At 45.5% G+C, this 26,031-nt stretch overlaps 1 protein-coding gene across 1 annotated transcript in view; it reads left to right on the forward strand.

The window, feature by feature from the left end:
• The first annotated feature begins 1,763 nt into the window (after window positions 1-1,763).
• Window positions 1,764-26,031, forward strand: part of NFE2L3 (NFE2 like bZIP transcription factor 3) — a 32,536-nt gene continuing 8,268 nt past the window's right edge. The window contains exons 1-2 of the mRNA XM_039473046.2: window positions 1,764-2,619; window positions 25,103-25,282. Coding sequence (XP_039328980.1) covers window positions 2,050-2,619; window positions 25,103-25,282 — 750 coding nt within the window. The 5' untranslated portion in view covers window positions 1,764-2,049. The remainder of the gene's footprint in view (window positions 2,620-25,102; window positions 25,283-26,031) is intronic.

The following is a 26,031-nucleotide window of genomic DNA, read 5'->3' on the forward strand; positions in this document are numbered from 1 at the left end:
AACTGTGTGCAAGATTCTGGAGGGCACCACCTTGAAGAAGGAACTGCCTCTACTCTCAACTGGTTTATAGCACTCCCTATATAAACCTTGAAGTAATTTACATCTAAGTATTTTGGCAATTGAGTACATTATTTCTCTTGTTTCTTGGTGTTTCACAAATTTTTAATTCATCACCCTAATGAAACCATAAACTTAAGGAACAAAAGTACTCCATTTCCTATCCTTCCTGCCTCCAGCACAGCATCAGGCAGTCAGCAGATCCTCAGTAAAAAGCTGAAGGCAGCGTTTACTAGGCCAAGACTCCCCAAGAGTCCCCTGTTCAGAGACTAAATGCTGTCAGTGGGGTCTTGGTAACCTCACAATCACCTTTCTTCATCCTCTTTACCACCCCAACCCATCCTCCAAGGCTTAACACAGAAGAAGCAGCTTAAGAAGTCGGCTTCTGCTGCCCTGGCCCCTATTCTTCTTCTCTTCTTACTACGATAGTCCAGGAGAGAGAAGAGAAAGCCAGGTGGAGGAAGGGGCCTTTTAAAACAAGTCTTGCTCAACTTATTACACAACTGCCCACTCTCAGTTGGGGATCCCCTGGTATCCACTTTTCTTCCAAGGAAGGGAGCTAAAGTTAGCAAAACCTATCCTGGCAAGTCCCAGTGACGGGTACCGTGCATGCACAAAGGTGAACCAAACAGGTTCCTTGCCCTCAAGAATGTACAAATCAGACCGATTCTCATCTACAACACAGAGTAGAATGGGGCCAACTGTTACAATGTTGGCAAACGGAGAAAGCACTGTGGAACAGATGGGGGAGAGATTAATGCCAACTTGTGAAAATTCAGAGGATGTAGCTTTGGAACTAAGCCTTGAGGGTGAGTAATACAAACAACGGGTAACAGAGAGGACTTCCTACCTATGCAGTGCTGTGGTTGGTAGTCCACATGCATTATCTCATTTGGGGTTCACAAAAGGTCTGCTGGGGAGGTGTTATTATTAGTCTCATTTTATAGTGAGGAAACTGAGGCACAGAGACAAGGAGAGATTTGTCCAAAGTCCCCCCTCAAGTGGAGGGGGGACTTGAACTCACTCAGGGTAACTGTAGAGCTAGTGCTCTCAATCCTCAAGGAAACAATCGATAAGGAGCAAAGGATACCAGGAGATCTAGTAGTATGCAGAGCACGCCCAGAGAAGAGAGGTCTGTGAGGCTGGGACAGGGGTGTGCAGAAGGGTGGGGTGACTGATCCCAACGGCAACGGTGGAATTTATATGTGAAACTCCTAACTTAACACAAAATATTTCATCTGATCTCATCACATCCCTGTTTGACAGGGGCTATGATCCTCGTTTTACAGACAAGGGAACTGAGACAGAGCGGTTACTCTTGCCCACTGTGCCTGCCAAGTGTCCTCACGTGGGTGGAAGCCTTTGCAAGCTGCCAGGCGCCTCGCAGCTGCCCAGTCACTCTCCGCCCAGTCTACACATCCTGTCCCTTCCCACCCACCTAACCCCCCCATCGAGACCCCCACCCCAACTCCCGCCCTTGGCTTTCAGCTAGGATGATCCAGCTCACGGCCACAGGGTGGTAAGGGGCCACTTGGTGCCCAGAACAACTTCTGCTCCCAGAAAGCCTTGCGTTCCCTGGACATAAAGAAGCTTTGAGCTCGGGGAGCCCCGCCCCGCGCGGCCCCTCCCACGGGCACGAGCCCCGGGCAGCAGGGGGCGTGTTCCCGGAGGCAGCGCCCGCGGCCCGGGGCGGAGCTTGGCCGCAGTATAGGTCTGCGGGTGGCCGGGCGAGGCGCTCGGCTCGCAGGTGGCTCCTCCTTCGCTTTTCCCGATCCCCGGACGCGCCAGGCACCGTGCCGGGTGGCGCGGGAACGCCTTTGTGCCCGGTCTTGGGAACGCGCAACAGCAGCTGCGCGTCCCGGCTCATTGCTCCGCTTCTCCCGGTTCCCGGCAGGTGCGGACGGCGCGCGGGATCCGCACGTGTCACCGCCGCGGCTGGGGCGCGGGGACTCGCGGGCGCCTGCAGGGGCGTTCCGGGGAGCGCGGCGGGCTATGAAGCACCTGAAGCGGTGGTGGTCGGCCGGCGGCGGCCTCCTGCACCTCACCGTTCTGCTGAGCTTGGGGGTGCTTCGCGTGGACCTGGACCTCTACCTGCTGCTGCCGCCGCCCACCTTGCTCAGTGACCAGCTGCTGCTCCTGGGCGGCCCGGCCAGCTCCGCCTATGCGCTCAGCCCCCTCCCCGCCTCGGGAGGGTGGGGGCGCGCGGGCCAGCTGCACCCCAAGAGCCGGGACCTGGACCCCGCCGCGCCGCCCGAGGGCCAGCTGCTCCGGGAGGTCCGCGCGCTCGGGGTCCCCTTCATCCCCCGCACCCGGGTGGATGCCTGGCTGGTGCACAGCGTGGCGGCAGGGGACGCGGACGAGGCCCACGGACTTCTAGGCGCTGCCGCCGCCTCGTCCGCCGGAGAAGCCGGCGCCAACGTGGACGGCGGCGGCCAGGCTGTGCAGGGCGGCGGCGGGGACCCCCGAGAGGCTCGCAGTGGCCCCTTGGGCGCCGGGGAAGAGGAGACGGCACTCGCGGAACAGACGGCTCCGGTGCCGGACACCGGCGGTTGCGCGAGCGAGGTAGGTACAGAGCGGGACGCGAGCGAAGTGCGGCGTCTTCGCCGCCGGGAGACCCCGAGGCTTGTGTCGGACCTGGGCAGGGGGCACACCCGCTGTGTCCTGGCACCCTTAGCCCCTGAGCGTTGCGGGTTCGCAGACGCTGCTGCTCTGATTCCGAATGAAGAGCTACTAGTGTTGTCGCTGTGGATTTTAGGTTTTTAAGGAAGAAGTGGACGAAATCATCCGTTAACAACTTTCCTTGTGTTTGATGGCTGACAAGGGTCGTTCGGGGATGGGGAGGGGAGAAGCAATGCCCAGGGCCTTCGCTCAGCCCTTCGTGTACACTGGGATGTCGTTTTCTGGGACCCGTGCCCGACCGGACGATATGAAGGAGGCCTTGACTCTGGGAGGATGCACGTTTTTACGAACGACTCTCCCGGCCTAACACAAGGGCCCTTTCCCTGATTTCAACCCAGTTAGTGTTTGTTTTTGCTGCTTCCCTGGATTAAGGTGCCATGGTGAGGGTCTACTCAGAGGCCAGCTGGCAGGCGGTCCCCCTGTGACCTAACCATCCCCTCCCCCCGCCCCCCCCCCACACCTAGCAATCCTCCTTCCTGGAATTTGTGTAACCTCTTATTAGCATAAAGAAAACAGGTACTTTAACAGTCACCTAGTGACTAACAAGTTCCCTTTGGTTTATGGGTGCAGACCCTCCTCTGGCTTCACTTCTTTGTGAAACCAAGTTTACCTAGGTCTGTTGAAGTATCTGGTGCTCCCCATGGAGAGTTTGAGTTCAGTCTAACGACACTTTAACACCAATTTCTGCAAAACCATTTTATCCAAAGTTTCTTCCAGGAGACTTTTAAAATTCTTCCTTGGCTCAAACTTTAGTGTTTACAGCTGGTTTCGATCAACAAGTGGTGATCAACAAGTGTTCCTCCGGTGTTGTTTTTGTGGGGTGCATTCTTATGCAAAATGGGAATTGGGGCTGAACTGGTTCGTTTGCTGCTCTTGAGAATTGCTGTTTGTGTAGGCAGTTGCCCGACTAGCTTCTCCACCTTCTCCTGCAGGGGTCATTGTTTGGAAGTGCTTGGTGATTCACTGTTATGCTGATCTGAGCCCTTCCTCTTCCTGGGGACCAGAACTAATGGGGTGCGGGCCAGTGTGAGTCCTGGAGGGATCCTTCTGTGTTCAGAATATACAGTGGGAGTTTCTTTCCTGTTCACTCCTCCATTCTGGACCCTATGGGGTCTGTCTAACCTAAATGGTCTGCCCTCTAATAAGCGGGTACCTGCTGCACTACCACCTTTCCTGGTTCTGTAACACAGGGTTGAAATCTAGGGCTGGATGCTGTACCAGATGGCACCCTGCCTCCCATACCCGAATGCCAACCTGTGTGCAAAGTGTAAGGGACCTGGAGGGAAGAGAGAGGAAGCTGTTCAGTCCTCAGAAACTTCCCTCCTGGCATCACCTGGGAGACAAGGTGGCCTTCCTTCCCTTCGTTGTTTTTTGTTTGTTTTGAAGACAGGGCCTTGCTCTGTCACCCAGGCTGAAGTGCAAAGGCGAAATCACGACTCACTGCAGCCTCAACCTCTCCTGCTCCAGTGATCCCTCCACTTCGGTCTCCCAAGTAGCTGGTACAACAGGTGTGCACCACCACTCTGGCTAATTTTTTTGCAGAGACAAGTCGCACTGTGTTTCCTAGGCTGGTCTCAAACTCCCTGGCTCAAGCAGCCCTTCCACTTCAGCCTCCGAAAGTGCTAGGTTTACAGGCATGAGCTTACCAAGCATGGCCTAGACAGGCAGGCCTACTACCTTTGAGGCAGCTCTTGAGCCTGGGCCCGCCAAATCACCTTGGAGGCTCTTAGTCCAGCTTTCCTCAGGGAGAAAGTGAAGCTCCCCCAGAGCCACTCTCTTGGCAGTGCCTTCCTGGCCGGGCTGGCATGTGTGCACCATGTTCACTGCTGGGATAACCTGGTTACATGCAGTCTGGCAAAAATCAGCTGTCAGGCACTTGAAGTTCTCATGGCCAGTTCATCTTTCTTGCCTTTTACCTCAACCTTGTGTGGTGTGCTGGCCAGGCATCCTTAGATCCAATTTGTACCTAAGAAAAAGAGGACTGTGTGTGGTGGCTCACACCTGTTATCCCAGCACTTTGGGAGGCAGAGGTGGGCAGATCACTTGGGGTCAGGAGTTCGAGACCAGACTGGGCAACACGGCAAAACCCTGTCTTTACTAAAAATACAAAAATTAGTTGGGTGTGGTGGTGCGCACCTGTAGTCTCAGCTATTCCCAAGGCTGAGACATGAGAATCACTTGAACCTAGGAGGCAGAAGTTGCAGTGAGGTGAGATTGTGCTACTGAAATCCCGCCTGGGTGATGGAGTGAGACTCGGTCTCAAAAAGAAAAAGAAAAAAGAAAACTAGAAGCCCAGGTTAGGGATTTGGCAAAAGCCACATGTCAGTGCCAAAAGAGGGACCAGAGTCTGAGGCTCCTGACTCCCATCTAGTACCTACACTGTACTCAGGCTCTCTGGACATCTGGGACACCTCAGTGCATCTGGGATGAGGTAACTCAGTCTCCCACTGCCCAGGCTAACCACTCTCCAGTGCTAGACTGTGCCATTCATAATGAAGAGGTTGCAATTTGGAACCATGACTTCGAGAGAAAATGGGCTGGAAAAACATCAGTGGTCTTTGCAGTCTGCTAGACCTGGGTTTGGGAGCATCACTGGCTAGCATGCCCTCCCACAGGCTGCTTGAATCATTCCAAGCCTCAGTGTCTCATGTCAAGTGGGAGAGGAATGTGTGCTCCAGAGGGAGTTGTGCTGACTACGTGAGAAAAGCCCATGGGAAGGGCAGCACGGTGCCTGGATCGGTGCCTGGATCGTAGCTTCTCTCTTCTGCCCTCTGTCTTTTTTTTTTTTTTTTTTTCCTTTGAGACAGAGTCTTACTCTGTCACCAGGTGCCAGGCTGGAGTGCAGTGATGTGATCTCGGCTCACTGCACCTCCCGGGTTCAAGCAATTCTCCTGCCTCAGCCTCCTGTGTAGCTGGAACTATAGGCACGCGCCACAACACCCAGCTAATTTTTTTTTATTATTTTTTAGTAGAGACGGGGTTTCATCATGTTGGCCTGGATGGTCTTGATCTATTGACTTTGTGATCTGCCTGCCTCAGCTTCCCAAAGTGCTGGGATTACAGACGTGAGCTACCACGCCCGGCCTCTGCCCTCTGTCTTTAACCCACCCTCCTTCACCTGTCCCCCCTCACTGGATTCCTTTTTGCTTTTTTGCCTAAATATCTAGTTTGGTTGGTTATGAAAGGAGTGGGGTGTGCTGGAGCCAGACTGCCTGGTTTTGAATCCCAGCTCTGCCACTTCTGTGACCTTGGACAAGTTGCTTAATCTTTCTGAGCTTCATTCTCCTCCTCTGCACAATGGGAATCAGAAAGGTGCTTACCTCAGAGGGTTGATGTGAGAATTAAAAAGTACATTCCATGTAAAGGGCTTAGAACTTGCCTGTCACTTGAGTGCTTAGTGAATTTTAGCTACTGTTAACTTCAAAGAGAGGAAGTGCTTTGTTCCATAGGAACATAATTTTTTTAAAAAATAGATAATTCCAGTGGCTTACATTTGAGTTGCAGGAGCTGTTTCATACTATAATTTTCCATAATTTTTGTACATATGCAAAAATATTTTGGAGTAGGGGCTTTTCCAAGTATCAAAAGGAGTACTGCTGTGGTTTCACTTCTTACTGGGGCTTATCATTATCTGAAAACAGACTCTGGAATTCCCCAGGGCCAACAGGCTTCCCTTCATAACCACAGTTATTCACAATGGATGAAGCATGCATTCTTCAAAGTAACACACAGGTTCAACAAAGGAACAGTTTTTGTAGAACTGAATGTATAAAAGTACTTGAAGATGGAACAGCTACCTATAGCCAGCTTCAGTATTTCAGAGAGCTGTTGCCACTTTGAAACTGAGAGGGCTTATGGTCATTTTGATGTGGTTTTCTATCCTGGTATGGAGACTTTGTGCTGGGTGAGGGGTCTGCTAAGACCTCTTGATTAACTGCTTGAAGAAACTGTTGGGCTGGGCCGGGCGCAGTGGCACACACCTGTAATCCCAGCACCTTGGAAAGCTGAGGCAGGGTGATCACGAGGTCAGATCTAGACCATTCTGGCCAACACAGTGAAAGCTCGTCTCTACTAAAAGTACAAAAATTAGCTGGTCGTGGTAGCATGGGCCTGTAGTCCCAGCTACTCGGGAGGCAGAGACAGGAAAATCGCTTGAACCCAGGAGGCAGAGGTTGCAGTGAGCCAAGATCATGCCACTCCACACTGGGCAACAGAGTGAGACCCCACCTCAAAACAAAAAGAGAAACTGTTGGGCTGGTTTCTTCAGGGCCCAGAGAGAATCTGATCCAGTCAAAAAAAAAAAAAAAAAAAAAATATATATATATATATATATATATATATATATATATATATTTTTTTTTTTTTTTTTTTTTTTTTTTGAGGCAGGGTCTCACTTTGTCTTCTTGAATAGTGCCATCACAGCTCACTGTTACCTCAGCCTCCTGGGCTCAAACGATTCTCCCACCTAAGCGTCCCAAGTAGCTGGGACTACAGACCTATACTGCTGCTTCTGGCTAATTTATTTTTTTTAAATAGAAATGAGGTCTTTCTGTGTTGCCCAGACTGGTCTCAAACTCCTGGGCTTAAGTACGGGCATAAGCCATTGCACCTGGCTTCAGTATTTAATTCTAAGAGTAAAGGAAAAAGAAAGAAGGTCCTTGATTGTTAAAGTAAACATTGTTTTTCATTTCAGAATAAAAAGTAGTCTCAGCCGGGCGCGGTGGCTCAAGCCTGTAATCCCAGCACTTTGGGAGGCTGAGGCGGGTGGATCACGAGGTCGAGAGATCGAGACCATCCTGGTCAACATGGTGAAACCCTGTCTCTACTAAAGATACAAAAAAAAAAAAAAAAAAAAAAATTAGCTGGGCATGGTGGCACGTGCCTGTACTCAGGAGGCTGAGGCAGGAGAATTGCCTGAACCCAGGAGGCGGAGGTTGCGGTGAGCCGAGATCGCGCCATTGCACTCCAGCCTGGGTAACAAGAGCGAAACTCCGTCTCAAAAAAAAAAAAAAAAAAAAAAAAAAAGTAGTCTCTAATGCTTGGGCAATTGGACAAGAGATAAAATTTCAGACATTTACCTGTTTTTAACTCACAGCTATGTCACGGAAATAGTCTTATAATTACATACATTGCAGTTATGACAAGAGTTCACAGTGGGGATTTTCATTTTGTTTACTAAATGACGTTGTAAAGGAAAGGCTGTCATAAGTCATTGTAATAGTTTGCTAGGGCTGCTGTAAAAAGTACCTTAATACCAAAGTTGATGGATGGGTTGATCTATGCAATAAACCACCATGGCACACTTAAAAAAAAAAAAAAAAAAAAACGAAATTTGTTCTCTCACAGTTCTGGAGGCGAGAAGTCCAAGATCAAGGTGTGGCCAGAGTTGGCCCTTCTGTGGGTCATGAAGGAGAATGTGTTCCACAGCTCCCTCCTGCCTTTTGATGGTTTGCTGGCAATCTTTGGCATTCCTTGGTTTCTTCTCCATCACCTGATCTCTGCCTTCATCTTCACATGGGGTTCTCCCTATGTGCATGTCTGTATACAAATTTCCTTTTTTTGTTGTTGGGTGGTTGTTGTTTTGAGATGGAGTCTTGCTCTGTCTCCCAGGCTGGAATGCGATGGTTGCAATCTCGGCTCACTGCAACCTGTGCATTCAAGCAGATTCAGTGGGTTCAGAGGATTCTTCCGCCTCAGCTTCCTGAGTAACTGGGAGTACAGGCACCTGCCCCACCATGCCCAGCTAATTTTTTAAATTTTTGTAGAGACAGGGTTTGGCCATGTTGCCCAGGCTGGCCAAATTTTCCTTTTTATAAGGACATCAGCCAGTCATTGCATAAGGATCTACCCTCCTTCCTATCTCAACTTGCCTAATACCCTCCTATCTTAACCTGCCTAATTATCTGCAGTGGACTCAGTTTCCAAATAAGCTCACATTCTACGTACGGGGGTTAGGAGTTCAACATGAGTTTTGGGGACACAGTTCAATCTATAACAATCACCGTCTCCCTTCCATCAACTCTTGGGGTGTTCAGCTTGCTTATGATTAAAAGCTAAGTAAGCTGTTTCTGAAGGCAGCTGGTCTATATGGAGGATCATTTCATAGGACTTTGTATGTGCTCATGAGAGTCTGGGGTTTTGCTGGCTGGATGTACAACCCTGGGGAAGCTTCTCTCAAACCATCTTTTTCCAGTCAGTCTTTCCCCTCGATTAGTAGGTTAGAGAAATCATCTTTGCTAAGTATCCTTCTCCTGCTTTCCATGCTCCCTACTTCTCAACCTAGACAGTGGAAAATTAGCATGGAGGGCTCAAGCGCTGACTTGAGGAAGGCTGGTCTAGGGGGTCTTTGGTGCTGGCCCTACAGTCAGACTAGCTGGGAAGATCCCAGTGCCACACTGGTTGCGTGATCTGGGGCACGCTTCTTACTGCTCTGAGCCTTGGTTTCCTGATCTGTACAATGAAATGGTAAGAGCACCTTAGGAAGTGGTGAGGATTGAGTGAGGTAGTGCTAGTTGAGCAGGGTTGGTACGCTGTTAATCATTCAGGTGGGGCTTGTACTGCTTCCTCCCCAATGTACTCCCATCCATTGCATTGTCAAGTGCAGGTTTTCAAAGCACACCTTGGTTCATCTCTGCTTTGTATGGGATGCCTCCTCTAGCTCCCCATTGCCTACCTATTCAGTATTTTGTCATTCAGAGCCGCCCTTGTGGCTTATGTGACTCAACCCCCCAGCTGCCCTTGCTGGGCCTCTCCATGTAGCTTTCTTTCCAGCAGAAAACTTTCTCCATCCCTTTTCCCAAACAACCCCATGCTCTCCTGCCCTTTACTCTGTTCTTATGTTTGCCTGGGATGCCTTCTTTTCATTCCTCTTAAGTCTTTTACTGTTAAATTCTCAAACTCAGCTCAACTGTCACCTCATCCATAAAACATTTCCTATTCTTCCCTTTGAGCCCTATTGCACTCTGTAACATTTCTTCTGTAGGACTTAGCGTCCTCTCCTTTGAACTGCAGTGGCTGGAGTGTGGAGACTGGGTCTTGGCTCTCACCTGCAATAGCACCCAGGGACAGGGTTAGGAGCGGAGGTCAGTTCAGCCCGTGTCTGTCTGTTGAGCACTTAATCGTTCATCACATTGGCTCTGCAGAACTTCCAGAGATACCACAGGTGTGAAGGTGTGTTGGGTCCTTCAAGGCCTGAGTCTCAATTAGAAAGTAGGTCAGATCTGAAATCCTGATGGGCCATCTGACTATTTAATGCCAACTATCTGAATAGATGAGGGCAGTGGAAAGCAGACTTTCAGGCTGGCATTATAATTAATCAAGTGGTGAAACTTGGGATTGCCTAAAGTTATATAGCAAGTTAGTGACCTTGCTAGGAATAGAACAGGTCACTGTTGTTAAGCACTGAGTAAACCATACCTCCTGCTCACTATAAAACTTCAAAGGTAAAAACAAAAGTCTCTCCCATTCATGGCAGCCTTGTGGTAGGAAGAGTTTATTCTCAAACTCTTGTCTTTTTTCTTTTTCCTTTTTTTTTTTCTTCTTTTTTTTTTTTTTTTTTTTTTTTGAGAGAGTCTTGCTCTGTCACCCAGGCTGGAGTGTGCAGTGGTACAATCAGGTCTCACTGCAGCCTCAACCTCCGGGCACAAGCCAAGCCATCCTCCTGCCTAAGCCTCCCAAGTAGCTGGGACCACAAGCATGCACCACCGCACCTGGCTAATTTTTTGAAAATTTGTTTGCAGAGACAAGGTCTCACTATGCTGCTTAGGCTGGTCTCAAACTCCTGAGCTCAAGCTATCCTCCTGCCTCTCCTCCTAAAGCGCTGGGATTACATGTGTGAGCCACTGAGCCCACCTGGATCTATGTTAGTATTCAAATAAAATTCTGGGCAGCTGAAGCCTTCCTAGGCTGAGGTACATCCCTGAGTTTTTGGTGGAATTGAAGGTGGTTGGCAGAATGGGGACAAGTCACAGAGGCAAGATGGGGAGAACTGGGTTCCTATCTGTATCTGTCAGAGTTCTCCAGAAAAAACAGAATGAATAGAATATGAATAAATACATACATACAGATTTATTTCAAGGACTTGGATGACATAATTGGGAAGGCTGGCAAATCCAAACTTTCCAGAGCACCCAGAAACACTGAAGTCTCCACAGGAGCTGCGATGCTGCAGTCTCCAGGGAGAATTTCTCCTTTCTCAAGGAAACCTCAGTTTTGGTCTTAAAGCTCTTCAGTTAATTGCATGAGACCCATCCAGATTATTGAAGATAATCTCCTTTACTTACAGCCAGCTGGTTGATTGTAGATGCTAACCACATGTGCAGAATGCCTTCAGAGCAACACATGGGTTAGCATTTAATTGAATGACTAATAACAATAGCCTAGCTCATTTAAAATTGACCATCACACCATCTAGCTCCATCCCTATCTGGGAAACCATGGTTTTGGTAAATGGAGATTTACCAGATTGGTAAATGGAGAAAATTAACATCTTTCTTGAAGAGTCCTTGTGAGGATTAAACGACACTCTTATGTTTAAGGGCTGGTACAGTTCCTGGCATAGTAATAGATGGTCAACAGATGAATCCCTTTTACTGCTTCTGAGCTCCAGATCAAACCTCCATGATACCCCTGTCTTCTAGAGGAAATTACCGAAGACTGGAATCCACTCCAGCATGAAAGGAATCCTTTCCTCCCCAAGGGGTAAGTCATACTGGAAAGGGTTGAACAAACTAGGGCAGTTCCATGCTGAGGAGATCAGACTGAGGAAGGGTCATAATCACCAACTGCAGATATTTGAAGAGCTGTTATGTGAAGGAGGCCTTCGACTTGAGGAGGCAGAACGCCAATGCCAGCTAAAGTTCTGCTGAAGCTTAACCACAGGAAGAACTTCTTAATTTCTTAGCTTTTCTCTCTAGAGTTCTCTAAAGAAACCCGCCTTTCTTTAGAGTTTTTCCAATGCAGATTGCTGGGCCCACCCATCTACCACCAGGCTGACTGAATACCTCTGGAGTTTTCACAGCCCCAGGTGGTTCTCATGCCATCCCAAACTTAAGGTCCTCTGCCACAGCGCTCCTCCCCCAGGGCTCCTCAGTGTCCAACAAGACCTGAATGGGGAGGGAGTGTCTGGCTGAAAGCCCTTCTGTAAGGCCGAGAGCAGTTAAAAAATTGGTCCAAATTGATTTACCAGGTATTGCAAAGTCAAAACCCAGTTTCCCTAGCTCCTTTTATTATTGCCTCGTGTATTTTAAAGAACATCTCTCTGGATGGCGGTGGAACAGGGAATGGGAATTTAGCATTCAAAAACAGTGAAAGCAGAACTAGCTTGCACGTGTGTGCAGTTTAAAATTCATGTACTCTGGATGGGGGTGGAGGTAGGTTTCAGAATGGGGATCTAGCATGCAAAAACAATGAATACAGAACGAGCTTGCACATATGTGCAGTTTAACATTCATGCTTAAGGCCAGGAGCAGTGGCTTATGCCTCTAATACCAGCATTTTGGGAGGCCAAGGCGGGCGGATCACTTGAAGTCAAGAGTTCAAGACCAGCCTGGCCAACATGGCGAAACCCTGTCTCTACTAAAAATACAAAAATTAGCTGGGCATGGTGACATGCACATGTAATCCCAGGTACTTGGGAGGCCGAGGCACAAGAATCACTTGAACCTGGGAGGTATAGGTTGCAAAGTGAGCCGAGATCACGCCACTACACTCCAGCCTGGGGGACAGAGCTACACTTCTTAAAAGAAAAAAATTGTTGTTAAGCTCTAGAACAGACAAAGCTGAGCTAAAAGTATCAGCAGGAGAGAATTTTCTGAAATGTTCTGTATAATGGTTGGGGTGTCAGCTTTATGAGTGCCTCCATTTGTCAAAGTATACACATAAAGCTTCTGCATTTCTTCGTGCATAAATCCTACATAAAAACTATTAAGAATTGAGTGGGGAGGGGTGGAGGCATTGATGATAAAAGAGTGCTGATCATGGTTGCAACTGGGTAATAGTTACATGGAAAGTGCACTGTATGATTCTGTATTCTGTTTACATATGTTTGAAAATTTCTGTAATAAGGAAAAGTACAAAGACATCATGTATTTTGAGGACCACGTGGCCTATTCTGCCTGCTGGGATAATCTAGCACTAAATAAATGAATCATTAGTGATATTCTTTACTGCCGCCCCCATGCAACATGGGCCTCAGGTGTTAGCTTCAGCTACCTAGAGGATGTCTGCCAAGTTTTTCAGCTGTTTCCTTGCCTTTTCCAGGGGACCTTAGAAGTAAGTTTAGACTATTTCACTTTTATTTTTTTTGAGACAAGGTCTCACTCTGTTGCCCAGGCTGGAATGCAGTGGCATAATCAGAGCTCACAGCAGCTTTGACCTCCCAGGCTCAGGTGATCATCCCACCTCTGACTCCTGATTAGCTGGAACTACAGGTATTCACCACCATACCTGGCTCATGTATTTTTTGTAGAGATGGGTTTCACCATGTTGCCCAGGCTGGTCTCAAATTCCGTGACCCACGTGTTTTGGCCTCCCAAAGTGCTAGGATTACAGGCCCACATCACATTTCGTTATGGAAAATGTCAAGCATATATTACTAATGGAGAAAAATCAAGATGGATAATGACCCCCCTCCCCATCATGTAGCTTCAGCAGTTACTAATTCATGACCAATCGTTTCGTCTTTAACTCTCACTCCCTCTGTCCGTCCCTCTATTCTTTTGAAACACATCCCAGACATTTCTTATCAAGGAGAAAAGCCAAGCATTGTTCCTTTCTTACCATTCCACTACCTTTATTGACTCAAAACCTTCTGTAAATATTTCAGTCTATATCCTCAAATCATCAGGACTCTTCTAACCATAACCACAATCCCATTAGCACACCTAAAAGAAATTCACAAGGATTCTTTTTTGTTTGGTTGGTTTTTCTTTTTGGGATGGAGTTTCACTCTTGTTGCCCAGGCTGGAGTGCAATGGTGCTATCTTGGCTCACTGCAACCTCCTCCTCCCAGGTTCAAGCAATTCTTTTGCTTCAGCCTCCCGAGTAGCTGGGATTACAGATGTGTGCCACCACACCCAGCTAATTTTTGTATTTTTAGTAGAGACATGGTTTCACCATGTTGGCCAGGCTGGTCTCAAACACCTGACCTCAGGTGATCGACCCGCCTTGGCCTCCCAAAGTGCTGGGATTACAGGTGTCAGCCACCGCACCTGGCCAGGATTCTTTAATAGTCGTCACATATCCAGTCACTGTTCAAATTTCCTGTTATCTCATGAATAATTTTTCATAGTTGGTTTGTTTGAATCACATTCTGACAAGATCCATATCTTGCATTGTATCCTGCTGTTTTTGCATGATAAAGTAATAATATTCAAGCAGATAGAAGCTTCATTGGATGTGTATGCAGTCAGCTCCTGCCAGCACCACCTTTGTAATCTGTGTGATGCAGTGTGAATCGAGCTGTGGTGGGGGGTGGGGGTGGGGGTGGTAGCAGGAAGCAGAATTCACCCTGGATAGCTCAAAGGAAGAGACTTAAATGAATGACTTCTTAACAGCCATGTGGTCAGGGCAGACAGGGACATTGGAGTGCCCAGAGGCTCCCAGTAAAAAGGGGTGGAAGGAGTTGCTAGAGCCCAGGATGAGGGGCTGTCATTGTGGATCATGGAGGAAGTGCCCTGATCTCCCTGTTGGCTACCCCTGTGTTCTGCTCTAGCCTTCCCCTGGTGACCCAGCTGGACGCCAGCTAGCACAGGAGCCCTAGAGTTTCTTAGGGACACACATGGACCTGGAGGGGCAAACAAGAACCAGTACTGTGGTTAAGAGCTGGCTGTGAAATAAAAATGCCTGCCGCCAAATCCTGGTTCTGTCATTTACTAGCTCTGTGACTTAAGGAAAGCTGCTTAAGTCTCTGTGCCTCAGTTTCCTCCTCTGTAATAACAATACATACCTTACAGGGATGCTGAGCAACTTAAATGAGATAATGTACATAGGGCCTGGCTTATAGCCAGCGCTGAATCAACACAAGCTGGACTTATTATAAACTGCTATTAAACCACCCAGGCCAGGCAGGACACAGTCTCTCTTTATCTGGCTCCATGTTTCTCTCTAGCCCTGATGACTCCAGCTTGCCTCCAGCCTAGAGACAGGCCTCAGAGTGCTTTGGCCTCACCACTCTCCCTCTGATGTCATCCTTCTCACAGACCACACTGTTCTTTGTCTTTGAAGGTTCTTCCAACCCTAGAGGTCAAAGCAGGTCTCAGTCCTTCCTCCTCCAGATGAATAAATGAAAGGCCTAGCTAAGGCTGCTGAGGCTGTTCACAAAGGGTATTTTCAGGGGCAAACCCTCTACCATGTGACTCAGATCCCAGTACAGAATAAGCAGCACACTTGCCGGTTGACAGGGGCTTCAGAGGTTGCAAGGAGAAGAGAAAAGCCCAGCTTTGCTCCTTTCTTGCCCTTTCCACTGTGTTACTTGATTTAGAAAACCTTTGCGAAATACTCTTCAGCTCTGCTCCTTACATAGGTGGCAAAGGTGAATGGCTGGAGGGCAGGTTTCAGGTTTGCAGCTAGTAGGAAAGAAGAGACCCATATAATTTGTGATTTTAGATAGACGGGGATAAGTGCTGTAAGAAAAAAACCTAGAAGACATAGGATTTTAGAGACAGGAGAACCCAGTTTGGGTTAAAGGGCCCAAACTGAGAAGGTTCTGGATCTTTGCAGAGCATGGAGGAGTCAGTTCCCAGCACAGAGGGATGTGGTGGGGCAGGCCTTTCTACCAGGTGCCAGTTCTGTACAAGTCAGTAGGTTTTTAGTTGTGATAGCTGTGACTAAGGGCCCTAGCTCCGAAGTTTATGATAGCTTCCTGTGGCAGGTGTGAAAATGTACTTTTTCTTTTTTTTTTTTTTTAAATGTCCCAGCCCCACAAGAGGAAAAGTCACCTGCACACAAATAAAAAGTAACTTAATGATGGGTTTAACTTGCCTATTATTTAAATTAAGAGCATGAACTATAAACCTCAAGTATATACAACAGTACTTGTAAAACATACTCTGTATCTCGGCTCTATGTGATTGAGTTGAGAAGAAAAACAGGAAACAGAGCAGAGATAATAATTATTGGCTACCAGAGCTGGGCGGTTTGGCTTTCTCTTGAAATCCGGATTGAGTTATTGGCAGTTAATCATTAATCGTAAATCTTCAGGATCAAAAAGCAGTAGAAAGGAGTAAATTATGTTTATATAGCAGCTTACATATATGAAGGGGCTGTTTCTAACATGTATATCTGATTTTCTAATTTTTAATTAATTTTTTTAAATTTCCAAACAGGTGATGTTGGGTTACATGAGTAAGTTCTTGAGATGGTGATTTGTGAGATTTTGGTGCACCACCCAAGCAGTATACACTGAACCCAGTTTATCCCTAACTGCCTCCCACCCTTCCCCCTTCCCCCAAGTCCTTGAGGTCCACTGTGTCATTCTTGTCATTCCTTTTTTTTTTTTTTTTGAGATGGGATCTCACTCTGTCACCCAGGCTGGAGTGCAATAGTGTGATCTTAGCTCACTGCACCTCCACCTCCCGGGTTCAAGTGATTGTCCTGCCTCAGCCTCCCAAGTAGCTGGAACTACACACCACCACACCCGGGTAGTTTTTGTATTTTTAGTAGAGACAGGGTTTTAACAAGTCGCCCAGGCTGGTCTCAAACTCCTGACCTCAGGTGATCCACCGCCTCAGCCTCCTAAAGTGCTGGGATTATAGGCATGAGCCACCATGCCCGGCCATTCTTGTCATTCTTATGCCTTTGCATCCCCATAGCTTAGTTTTCACTTACAGGATAGTCTCTCTATGTAATTGTTAACCAAGTAGTTAAAATCCACCTCGAAAGTCATTTCAGTTTGTAACTAACTCTTCATTTATTTATATATTTATTTAGAGACAAAGTCTTGCTCTGTCACCCAGGCTGGAGTCCAGTGGGGCGATCTCGGCTCATTGCAACCTCTGCCTCCCGGGTTCAAGTGACTCTTAGGCCTCAGTCTCCCGAGTAGCTGGGATTATAGGTGCCCACCACAACGCCTGCCTGATTTTGTGGCATGAGTCACCATGCCTGGCTATTCTTGTCATTCTTATGCCTTTGCATCCCCATAGCTTAGCTTCCAATTATGAGTTGAGAACATAAGATGTTTGGTTTTCTGTTCCTGAATTACTTCACCTAGAATAATAGTCTCTAGTTCCATCCAGGTTGCTGTGAGTGCCATAAATTTGTTCTTTTTTATGGCTGAGTAGTAGTCCATCATATACAGTTACACATATATGTATATTTATTCCACAATTTCTTTATCCACTCATTGATCAATGGACATTTGTGCTGGTTCCATATTATTGCAAGTGTGAATTATGCTGCTATAAACATGCGTGTGCAAGTATCTTTTTGCTATAATGACTTCTTTTCCTCTGGGTAGATACCCAGTAGTGGGATTGCTGGATCAAATGGTAGTTCTACTTTTAGTTCTTTAAGGAATCTCCACACTGTTTTCCATAGTGGTTTATGTTCCCACCAGCAGTGCAGAAGTGTTCCTGAAGGGGCTATTGTCAACTAATTTCTTAAAATGTAAATCAGATATTATTATCTTCTCATTTCACAGATGGGGAAACTGAGGGTCAAAGAGGTTTAGCAACTGGCCCAATGTTACCCAGCTGTTGGGGTAGGCTAGGTCTTTTTACTCAGTTGTTTTGAATTTGGGCCCTCCTAGCCACTAGGCTGTTTTGGGCTTTGCAGACTGCACATTATATTACACTAGATTTTAGCCAAAAGGCCGAGAAGAGATTGCAAATTATACTACAAATTCCATAGGCCTTTTTCACCTTGTAAATATTACCATAGCAAATCCTTCACCCCTCTCTGCCTTGCGATTCTCCCTTTCTCCTCCTCCTCAAGGTAGAATAACTGCTAACTGTTACAAGTTGTATTCTCTGGGAAGCAGACTCTGAGACTGCCTTTAGTGTGCAGGACATTTATTGGGGGAGGCCCTTGGGATCAGTAACTGGAGACAAGCAGGATTAGACAGAAGCAGAAGGCAAATTGTGATGCAGGCTGGCAGTACCCAGCACACTGGGGCTGACATGGATGCATCAGACTTGTCCCACATTGGGCCAAGATGGCCTTGTCTCCCTACTCTTGGCTGACAGGTCTTGGCATGTGGGCACACTGGGATGGGTATGACCTTAGGTGAGGCTGCTCTCAGCTGCTGGAGGCTAGCCACCCACAGGTATCCAGGAATAGCCACAAGTCCTTCGTTGAAGGGGGACCTGGTTGCATATCTCCACATGCATCCCACTACTGCTGGGGGAACTTCTCATTTATCACTTATGATGCTTGTTGTGTTTATTATAGTACCCTTATAATAGGCTCCCAAGAAATAAAAGTTGAATGAATGCAGGAAGGACCATCTAAGAAGACACTTATTCAGTACCTAAGGCTGTGCAGGATAAAGCATTTCTCTTCCCTCAGTCTGGAATTCAGCCTGCCATCCACATTCTTGAGAGTGGCCAGGTGCAGTGGCTCATGCCTGTAATCCCAGTCCTTTGGGAGACCCAGGTGGGAGGATTGCTTGAGCCCAGGAGTTTTAAGACCAGCCTGGGCCACATGGCAAGATCCCATCTGTACCAAAAAAAAACAAAAAAAAACAAAAAACAAAAAAAACAAGCTTCTTGAGAGCTGTGCAATCTCTTCTTCCCCTGTGGCCTCAGGTGGGTCACCATATGGGATAGTTCTGGTTTATGCTTATTGCCCAGCCTAATTGTTAATAGCACCCTCTTACCCTCTCAGAAGTGGACAGGTTTGGTGATGAATTATACGGTCACTTATTCATAGACCTTTGGAGTGTCAGAGCCGGAAGGGGCCCTCTCAGGAAACTGGGTTTTCAACACTGAAGTGACATGGCCCCCACCTCTTGCTGTCTTCCTTTCCTGCCTCTCTCTACCCGGCTACAGAAGAAACACCCATAGGAGAAGACACTGCCTTCCTCCCTTGGCTCTTTCAGTTGCTCATCTTTAAAAGCAGGCAGGCACTCTCTAACATTCTGAATCTGTCCCCACCTCTGTCCAGAGTTGTGCCCCTCCTATCTTCATATTTACCACTCATTTCCTATATGCACTGATACCTGCAAGATTGTCCTGCTAATGAGATGTTTCTCACCTTTTAATTAGAAAATATTAAGAAACAAACAGGGTAGGTGGGGTGTGAGGAAGTGGGTATGCTCACATACCAGATGGCAGTGTAAGTTGGAACAGCCTTTTTGGATGTCTGTTGGTATAGCCCATGAAAGAAGTTTAAAAAGTTGTCAGAATAGTTTCTTCAGAAAAACAAAACTCCTGGCACTGAGAGAGTTCAAGGGAAATTCTTTCAAATATTCAAAGTATAAGGAATTCCAATGTTAAATAAAGCTTCCTAATTCTTTTTTCAAAACCAGGTTGACTGTGATACCAAGGCCTAAAAACGCACATCAGAGAAAACCATGAGTCACTCTTAGCCTGTGTGACTCCATCCTTTGGAAGGCTGAGTGGGGAGGATCGCTTAAGCCTAGAAGTTTTGAGACCAGCCTGGGCAAAATAGCAAGACCCTTATCTCTATAAAGTAAACATTAGCCAGGCATGATGGCATGCTTCTGTAGTCCCAGCAACTGGGGAAGCTGAGGGGTGAGAGGATCACTTGAGCCCAAGAGTTGGAGGCTGCAGTAAGCCATAAGCACCAGTTTTCATCTATCAGATTGGCACTTTTATCCATTGTTGGTAGGAATTTTAATTGGCACAAACTTTTTTAAAGTGCTTTTCAGTAGAATCCATCAAATTAAAAATATACATATCCATTGACCCAGCATAAAGTCTAGGAACGTATCCTACTTCATGTGTACAAGGAGGTATGGGTGAGGAGACTTTAATATCTGTTACAAGATTAGAAACAACTAAATATCTACTGTTAAGAGGCCAGATAGGGCCAAGTGCAGTGGCTTACGCCTGTAATCCCAGCACTTTGGGAGGCCATGGTGGGTGGATCATGATGTCAGGAGTTTGAGACCAGCCTGACCAACATGGCGAAACCCCATCTCTACTAAAAATACAAAAAATTAGCCAGGCATGGTGGCATGAGCCTGTAATCCTAGCTATTTGGGAGGCTGAGGCAGGAGAAGTGCTTGAACCTGGGAGGCAGAGGTTGCAGTGAGCTGAGATTGCACCACTGCACTCTAGCCTGGGTGACAGAGCTAGACTCTATCTTAAAAAAAAAAAAAAAAGGCGGGGGGGGGCCCAGGTAGGCTGGGTGCCACCACACCACGTGATTCATTACAAGTGATTCAATTACAGGTGATTCATGCCTATAATCCCAGCACTTGGGAGGCCGGTGGGTGGATCACCTGAAGTTAGGAGTTCGAGACTGCCTTGGTCAACATGGAGAAACATCGTCTAAAATTACAAAATATAAAATACAAAAATACTAAAAATACAAAAGCTATCTGGGCATGGTGGCAGACACCGGTAATCCCAGCTACTTGGGAGGCTGAGGCAGGAGAATCACTGGAACCCAGCAGGTGGAGGTTGCAGTGAGCCAAGATTGCACTATTGCACTCCAGCCTGGGTGACAAGAGCAAAACTCCATCTCAAAAGAAAAAAAAGCCAGTTAAATAAACTATGGTAAGAGGCAAATGAGTACTGTTTGGATATTGTCTATGCCTTGAATTCCTTTGTCTCCTTTTTTCACATAGCTAGCTCTCTTTCACTTACCATAACTTGGAGTTTTTCATTAGTTCACTTGTATTTTTGGTTCCCTCTCTTTAGAATGTGAGATCTGGCCAGGATTGATGGCCCACACCTATAATCCCGCCTTTGGGAGGCCAAGGCGGAAAGAATTGTTTGAGGCCAGGAGTTCAAGACTAGCCTGGGCAACATGGCAAGACCCCGTCTCTACACAAAAATAAAAATAGAATGTAAGCTGTGAAGGGGGCAGGGTCTGATTGTATTTTTCACTATCATATTCCCAGCACTAATGTTGTATTTGATACTCAATTTAAAATGACTGTGACTGTATCTTAAATACAAGTCATCCTTATTGGTGAAGCATTTTCATTAAATTCAGCAGCAAGAATATCAGTTATCACCATTATTTAGCATCAGTTGGGAAGCATAGCCAAAGCAATTGGACAAGAAAATGAAGTAAGAAATGTAAATATTAGAAAGAAGAGTTGCCAGGCTCAGCGGCACATGCTTGTAGTCCCAGTTACTCGGGAGGCTGAGGCAGGAGGATCGCTTGAGCTCAGGAGTTCTGAGCTGTAGTGTGCTATGCTGGTCGGGTGTCCACACTAAGAGTGGCATCAATATAGTGATCTCGCGGGAGTGGGGGAACATCAAGTTGCCTAACTAAGGAGGGGTGAACCAGCCCAGGTCAGAAACCAAGCAGGTCAAAAGTCCTGTGCTGATCAGTAGTGGGATCACACCTGTGAATAGTCACTGCACTCCAGCCTGGGCAACATAGTCAGATCCTGTCTCTTAAAAAGAGTTGAAAATAATTATTAAAGTTTTTATGTCTATACACTTGGGGGCAAAATACAGAGAAACAGAAAATTTAATGAGAGAACTGTTCTAGGCTAACCTTACTTTGCTGTTGCCTTGGCCAAAGTGATTGCTATGTAGGAATTTTTAGGTGAACCTTTAGCTAAATAAAATTTCAGACTTTTAAAAAGTGACAAATATGTATACCCTTTACCCAGATTTACCTATTTATGTCTTGCCTCATTTAGCCATGTTAATAACTATGTCTCTCTGTATACATGTCATTCTTTTTATTTTAAAACATTTACAAGTGAATTGAAGCCATCACACCCCTCAACACCCAGATACTTATTAGTGTATATTTCTTAAGAGCATCAATATTCTTTTCTATCTCCTGCTATCAAATCAGAACATTTAATATGAATGTAAGGCTACTATCTTAATCTATAGTCCATGTTCAGAATTTGTCAGTATGTATTTAGTTGTCAAGTCTCTCTCGTCATCTGTAAGAGTGTGGAAACAGTCCTCACTCTTGGTGTTTCTTCACCTTTAGGTTGTTGAACGGCATCAATCAGTTTTTTAAAATGACCCTCAATTTTGATTTATCTGATATTTCCTCAATGGTAAGATTGAGATGGTGAATTTTTGGTGAGAAAACCACAGAAATGATATTGTGTCCTCCATATCAGGAGACCACAATGTTGGTTTAACTCCATATTTTGACGATACAGTTGACCATTTGGTTATGATGGTGTCTGCCAGATTTCTCCTGTAGTATTATTAACTTTTCTTTCTGAATTAACAGGTAATCTGCAGAGAGATACTTTGAGATTACTTAAGTATCAGATTTCTCATGAAATTTTCACTCCATAAATTAAGCATCCATTGATGGTTTTCTAATTCATCATTCTCTTATGTTTATTGTTTGTATTCTATGAGAAAGAGATTTCCAGCCAGGCAAGGTGGCTCATGCCTGTAATCCCAGCACTTTGAGAGGCCGAGGCAGGCAGATCATGAGATCAGGATATGGAGACCATCCTGGCCATGGTGAAACCACTTCTTTACTAAAATACAAAAAGAAATTAGCCAGGTGTGGTGGCAAGTGCCTGTAGTCCCAGTTACTCAAGAGACTGAGGCTGGGGAATCACTTGAATCTGGGAGACAGAGGTTGCAGTGAGCTGAGATCGTGCCACTGCATTCCAGCCTGGCGAATGAGCAAGACTCCATCTCAAAAAAAAAAAAAAAAAAAAAAAAAAAAAAAAAAAATTTCCTTTTTCCTTCATTTTATTTGGTTGTTTATATTTGAGTGTACTCTTTGATTCTTTTATTCAACTCATTTTATTCAATGAGTTATGATCCATTATTATATGATAGGATTTTTAACCTAATTTTGGCTTCTTGCAGCGTGAATTTTGGTCATATAGAACTTCTCTGCCTTTAGTCCTTATCTTCCTGAGTTTTCAGACAAGTCATCTTATATACCTTTGTTACCAATTCGTTACACTCTTTAAAGTTTCCCCACAAAAAAAGCTTTCCCAGACGAAAGTCTGCTTGATCGATTACTTTATTGGCTTGATCTATATCAACCACTTGTTTCCCTCTGTTATTGTTTATGTAATATTATAGGTAACAATCTTGTGTTTGCGTGTTTCTCCATGTGTGTTGTATTAATGCACATATTACAGATTAAGGGGACTTTGTTTCATGATTCTAAAATAGATCATTAGATTTAGAGATTAAAAGTTTCTCTGTCTACCAACAGCAAATTTTTAAACAAAGTTAGGTGCCTCAGGTATCCAAAATTTTGAATTTGATAATCTTCAGGTTTAACAACAAAAAACCTTACCTTAGCAAAAGAGGAGAGGTAAAAAGTGATCAGTTACCTTTTCTTCCTTCCCCAGATTTAGATACTATTGTAGTTGCAGGAAAGAACAATGCATCAGAAGTAAGATCTCTATCAAAGTCTGAGGATATTGTGTCTAAGAGTTCAGCTATTCAACAAATATGTAGTAAGGGTCTGTTATGTGCCGGGACCTGGGTTAGGAAGTGACCATATAGCAGGAACCAAACAGACAGAGTCCTTGCCTTCAAAAAAACTAGCATTCTAGTAGGACAACAGCAAACCAACATGGTAATATATCAGCTGGTGCTAAATGCTATGGAGAAAAAAATAAAGCAAGATAAGGGAAATATGTCAACTGATCACAGGGAATAAAAGAAAAAAATAGATAAGGGAAGTAGTTATTGATGTACTTTCTGATATAGAGTGATTAAGAAAGAACAGTGAGATGGTAAATATTTGAAGAGACCTGGGGGCGGGAGGATAAGAGGGTTGAAAGAGTGTACAGGCAGAAAGGGCTGCAAATACAAGAGCTGTGAAGTGGGAGAGTGCTTAGTGGACCTGAGGACTGAGCCTTTGGGACATATTGCTGTGTTTAGGTATCAAAGGGATGAAGAATCAGCAAAGCAGAAGTTCCTGGCAAGGTAGGAGAATAGAGAGGTACTTGTTTGCCAGGTGAAGAAGCTGTTTCCAGGAGGTGGTGGTAACTAAGTCAAATTTTGCTGATGGGTAGAGAGAAAACACACTGAGTGCAGATAACTCTTTGGATGTTTTTGCTTTAAAGGGGAGCAGAAAAATGGGATGGGATCTGAAGATTAGTGTGGGACCAAGGGAGGTGTTTTTGAAGATGCGGGATATTCGTGTATGATAGGCTGATGGGAATTTTCCAGTAGATGAGAAACAACTGTTGATGCAGAAGAGACAGTAGCAGGGGCAGTATCTTAAACACACGAGCAGGGTTATAACAGAATGTACAAAGAGAGAGACTGATTGAGCTCTAAGACCAATCATCATCTACGTGTCTAGAGGGAAGGCACAGTGTCAGAGTTAGGCACAATCGGACAGAGAAGCCAGTAATGCAAGAAGGCCAGCAGAACATCAGCCCCCTTTTTTCCTTATCTTGCCTTGATTTTTCTCCTTTCTTCTCACATCTGTAAATTTCCATTTCTTTGACCTTCACTTAAAAAAAATTATTTTTTTCTGAGGTTTGGTGGGAAGGGAGTGTGCCAGTGTGTCTTGTTCCTGGAAGAAACAAATTGTGAAAAAGTTTGAGAAGCTTTGATGTTAGAGGGAAAAACATATCCAGAGAGATTTTAATATCATAGTTGAAAATATCTGAATATGTAGTATGCACTAAATGGTAACCATATTTGAATGTTTAGAAGAATTCTCTAGCCTTTTAATTATTTAGGTCTCCTTATTATAAAGTAAATTAAAAGGTAGAAGGATTTATCTGGGTAAATAAGTATAGATTTGTGGAGATGTTTTATATTTATCATTTTCCTGATTATAAAAGGAATGTTGGTTGTAAACAGTTACAGATATGTATAAAGTTAAATAATAAACTCTTTCCCACTGTTCCCAACCTTCCAGAGAACCACAATAAATAGTTTGTAATAATACTTTCCGTATTTATCAGTGTTTGCTTCCAACTTAGCTGTTTTTCAACAGAAAACTAAGTAAAAACTGCCCACTGGCAACATTAATTTCCAAATTAACTCATCAGTATTTTAAATTCAGGGGCCTTATAAGTGCATGTTAATTTAAACTGCACAGATTAGAACAGCCTGTCTCAGGACAGGATATAAAACTGACCTTTGTTTCTGAATTAAATGTTTCTTTGATACTGAAATAATGAAATGCCAGTCTTAGCTTTTGACTTGGGGGTTTTCATGGTCACTGAACAATAAGCACAATGCAGTTTTAAAGACGTTTGCTCATTTGATGAAATGCAGAGTTCTACTAAGCACAATATTTGGTACTTTCATAGGAGAATGAAGTACTAAGAGCAAAGCATGAAGGTGTGGATCATAGTTCCCAGCATGAGGAAAATGAAGAAAGGGCGTTAGCCCAGAAAGAGAACTCATTTCAGCAGAATAATGAAGATGAAAACAAAACAGCAGAGAAACCCGATTGGGAGGCAGAAAAGAGCACTGAACCTAGAAATGAGGTAATCTGTCAGAATATTCAAACCTTGCCATTTTGGTTTTAATGTAGATTTTGTGGCATTGACATTTTGTGTCAAGAATGATGTAAGTATGCCATACTATTAGCAAATCTCATATATGAAAATACCTATGTCTTTAAGTTATGGAAGTAATAATTTGATTCATAAACAAATTATCCCATACAATTGTTTTCTGTGGTTAGACTCAAGATTTTGTGTGCATGGCCGGGCATGGTGGCTCACGCCTGTAATCTCAGCATTTAGGGAGGCTGAGGCGCGCAGATCACCTGAAGTCGGGAGTTCAAGATCAGCCTGGCCAACATGGAGAAACCCTGTCTATTCTAAAAATGCACAAAATTAGCCGAGTGTGGTGCTGCATGCCCATAATCCCAGCTACTTGGGAGGCTGAGGCAGGTGAATCACTTGAACCCAGGAGGCAGAGGTTGTGGTAAGCCGAGATCACGTCATTGCACTCTGGCCTGGGCAAAAGTGAAACTCCACTTAAAAATATTTTGTGTGCGGCCAGGCACGGTGGCTCAAGCCTGTAATCCCAGCACTTTGGGAGGCCGAGGCGGGTGGATCACGAGGTCAACAGATCGAGACCATCCTGGTCAACATGGTGAAACCCTGTCTCTACTAAAAATACTAAAAATTAGCTGGGCATGGTGGCGTGTGCCTGTAATCCCAGCTATTCAGGAGGCTGAGGCAGGAGAATTGCCTGAACCCAGGAGGCGGAGGTTGCAGTGAGCCGA

Source organism: Saimiri boliviensis, chromosome 10 (assembly GCF_048565385.1).
Source record: "Saimiri boliviensis isolate mSaiBol1 chromosome 10, mSaiBol1.pri, whole genome shotgun sequence".
Classification (NCBI taxonomy): domain Eukaryota; kingdom Metazoa; phylum Chordata; class Mammalia; order Primates; family Cebidae; genus Saimiri; species Saimiri boliviensis.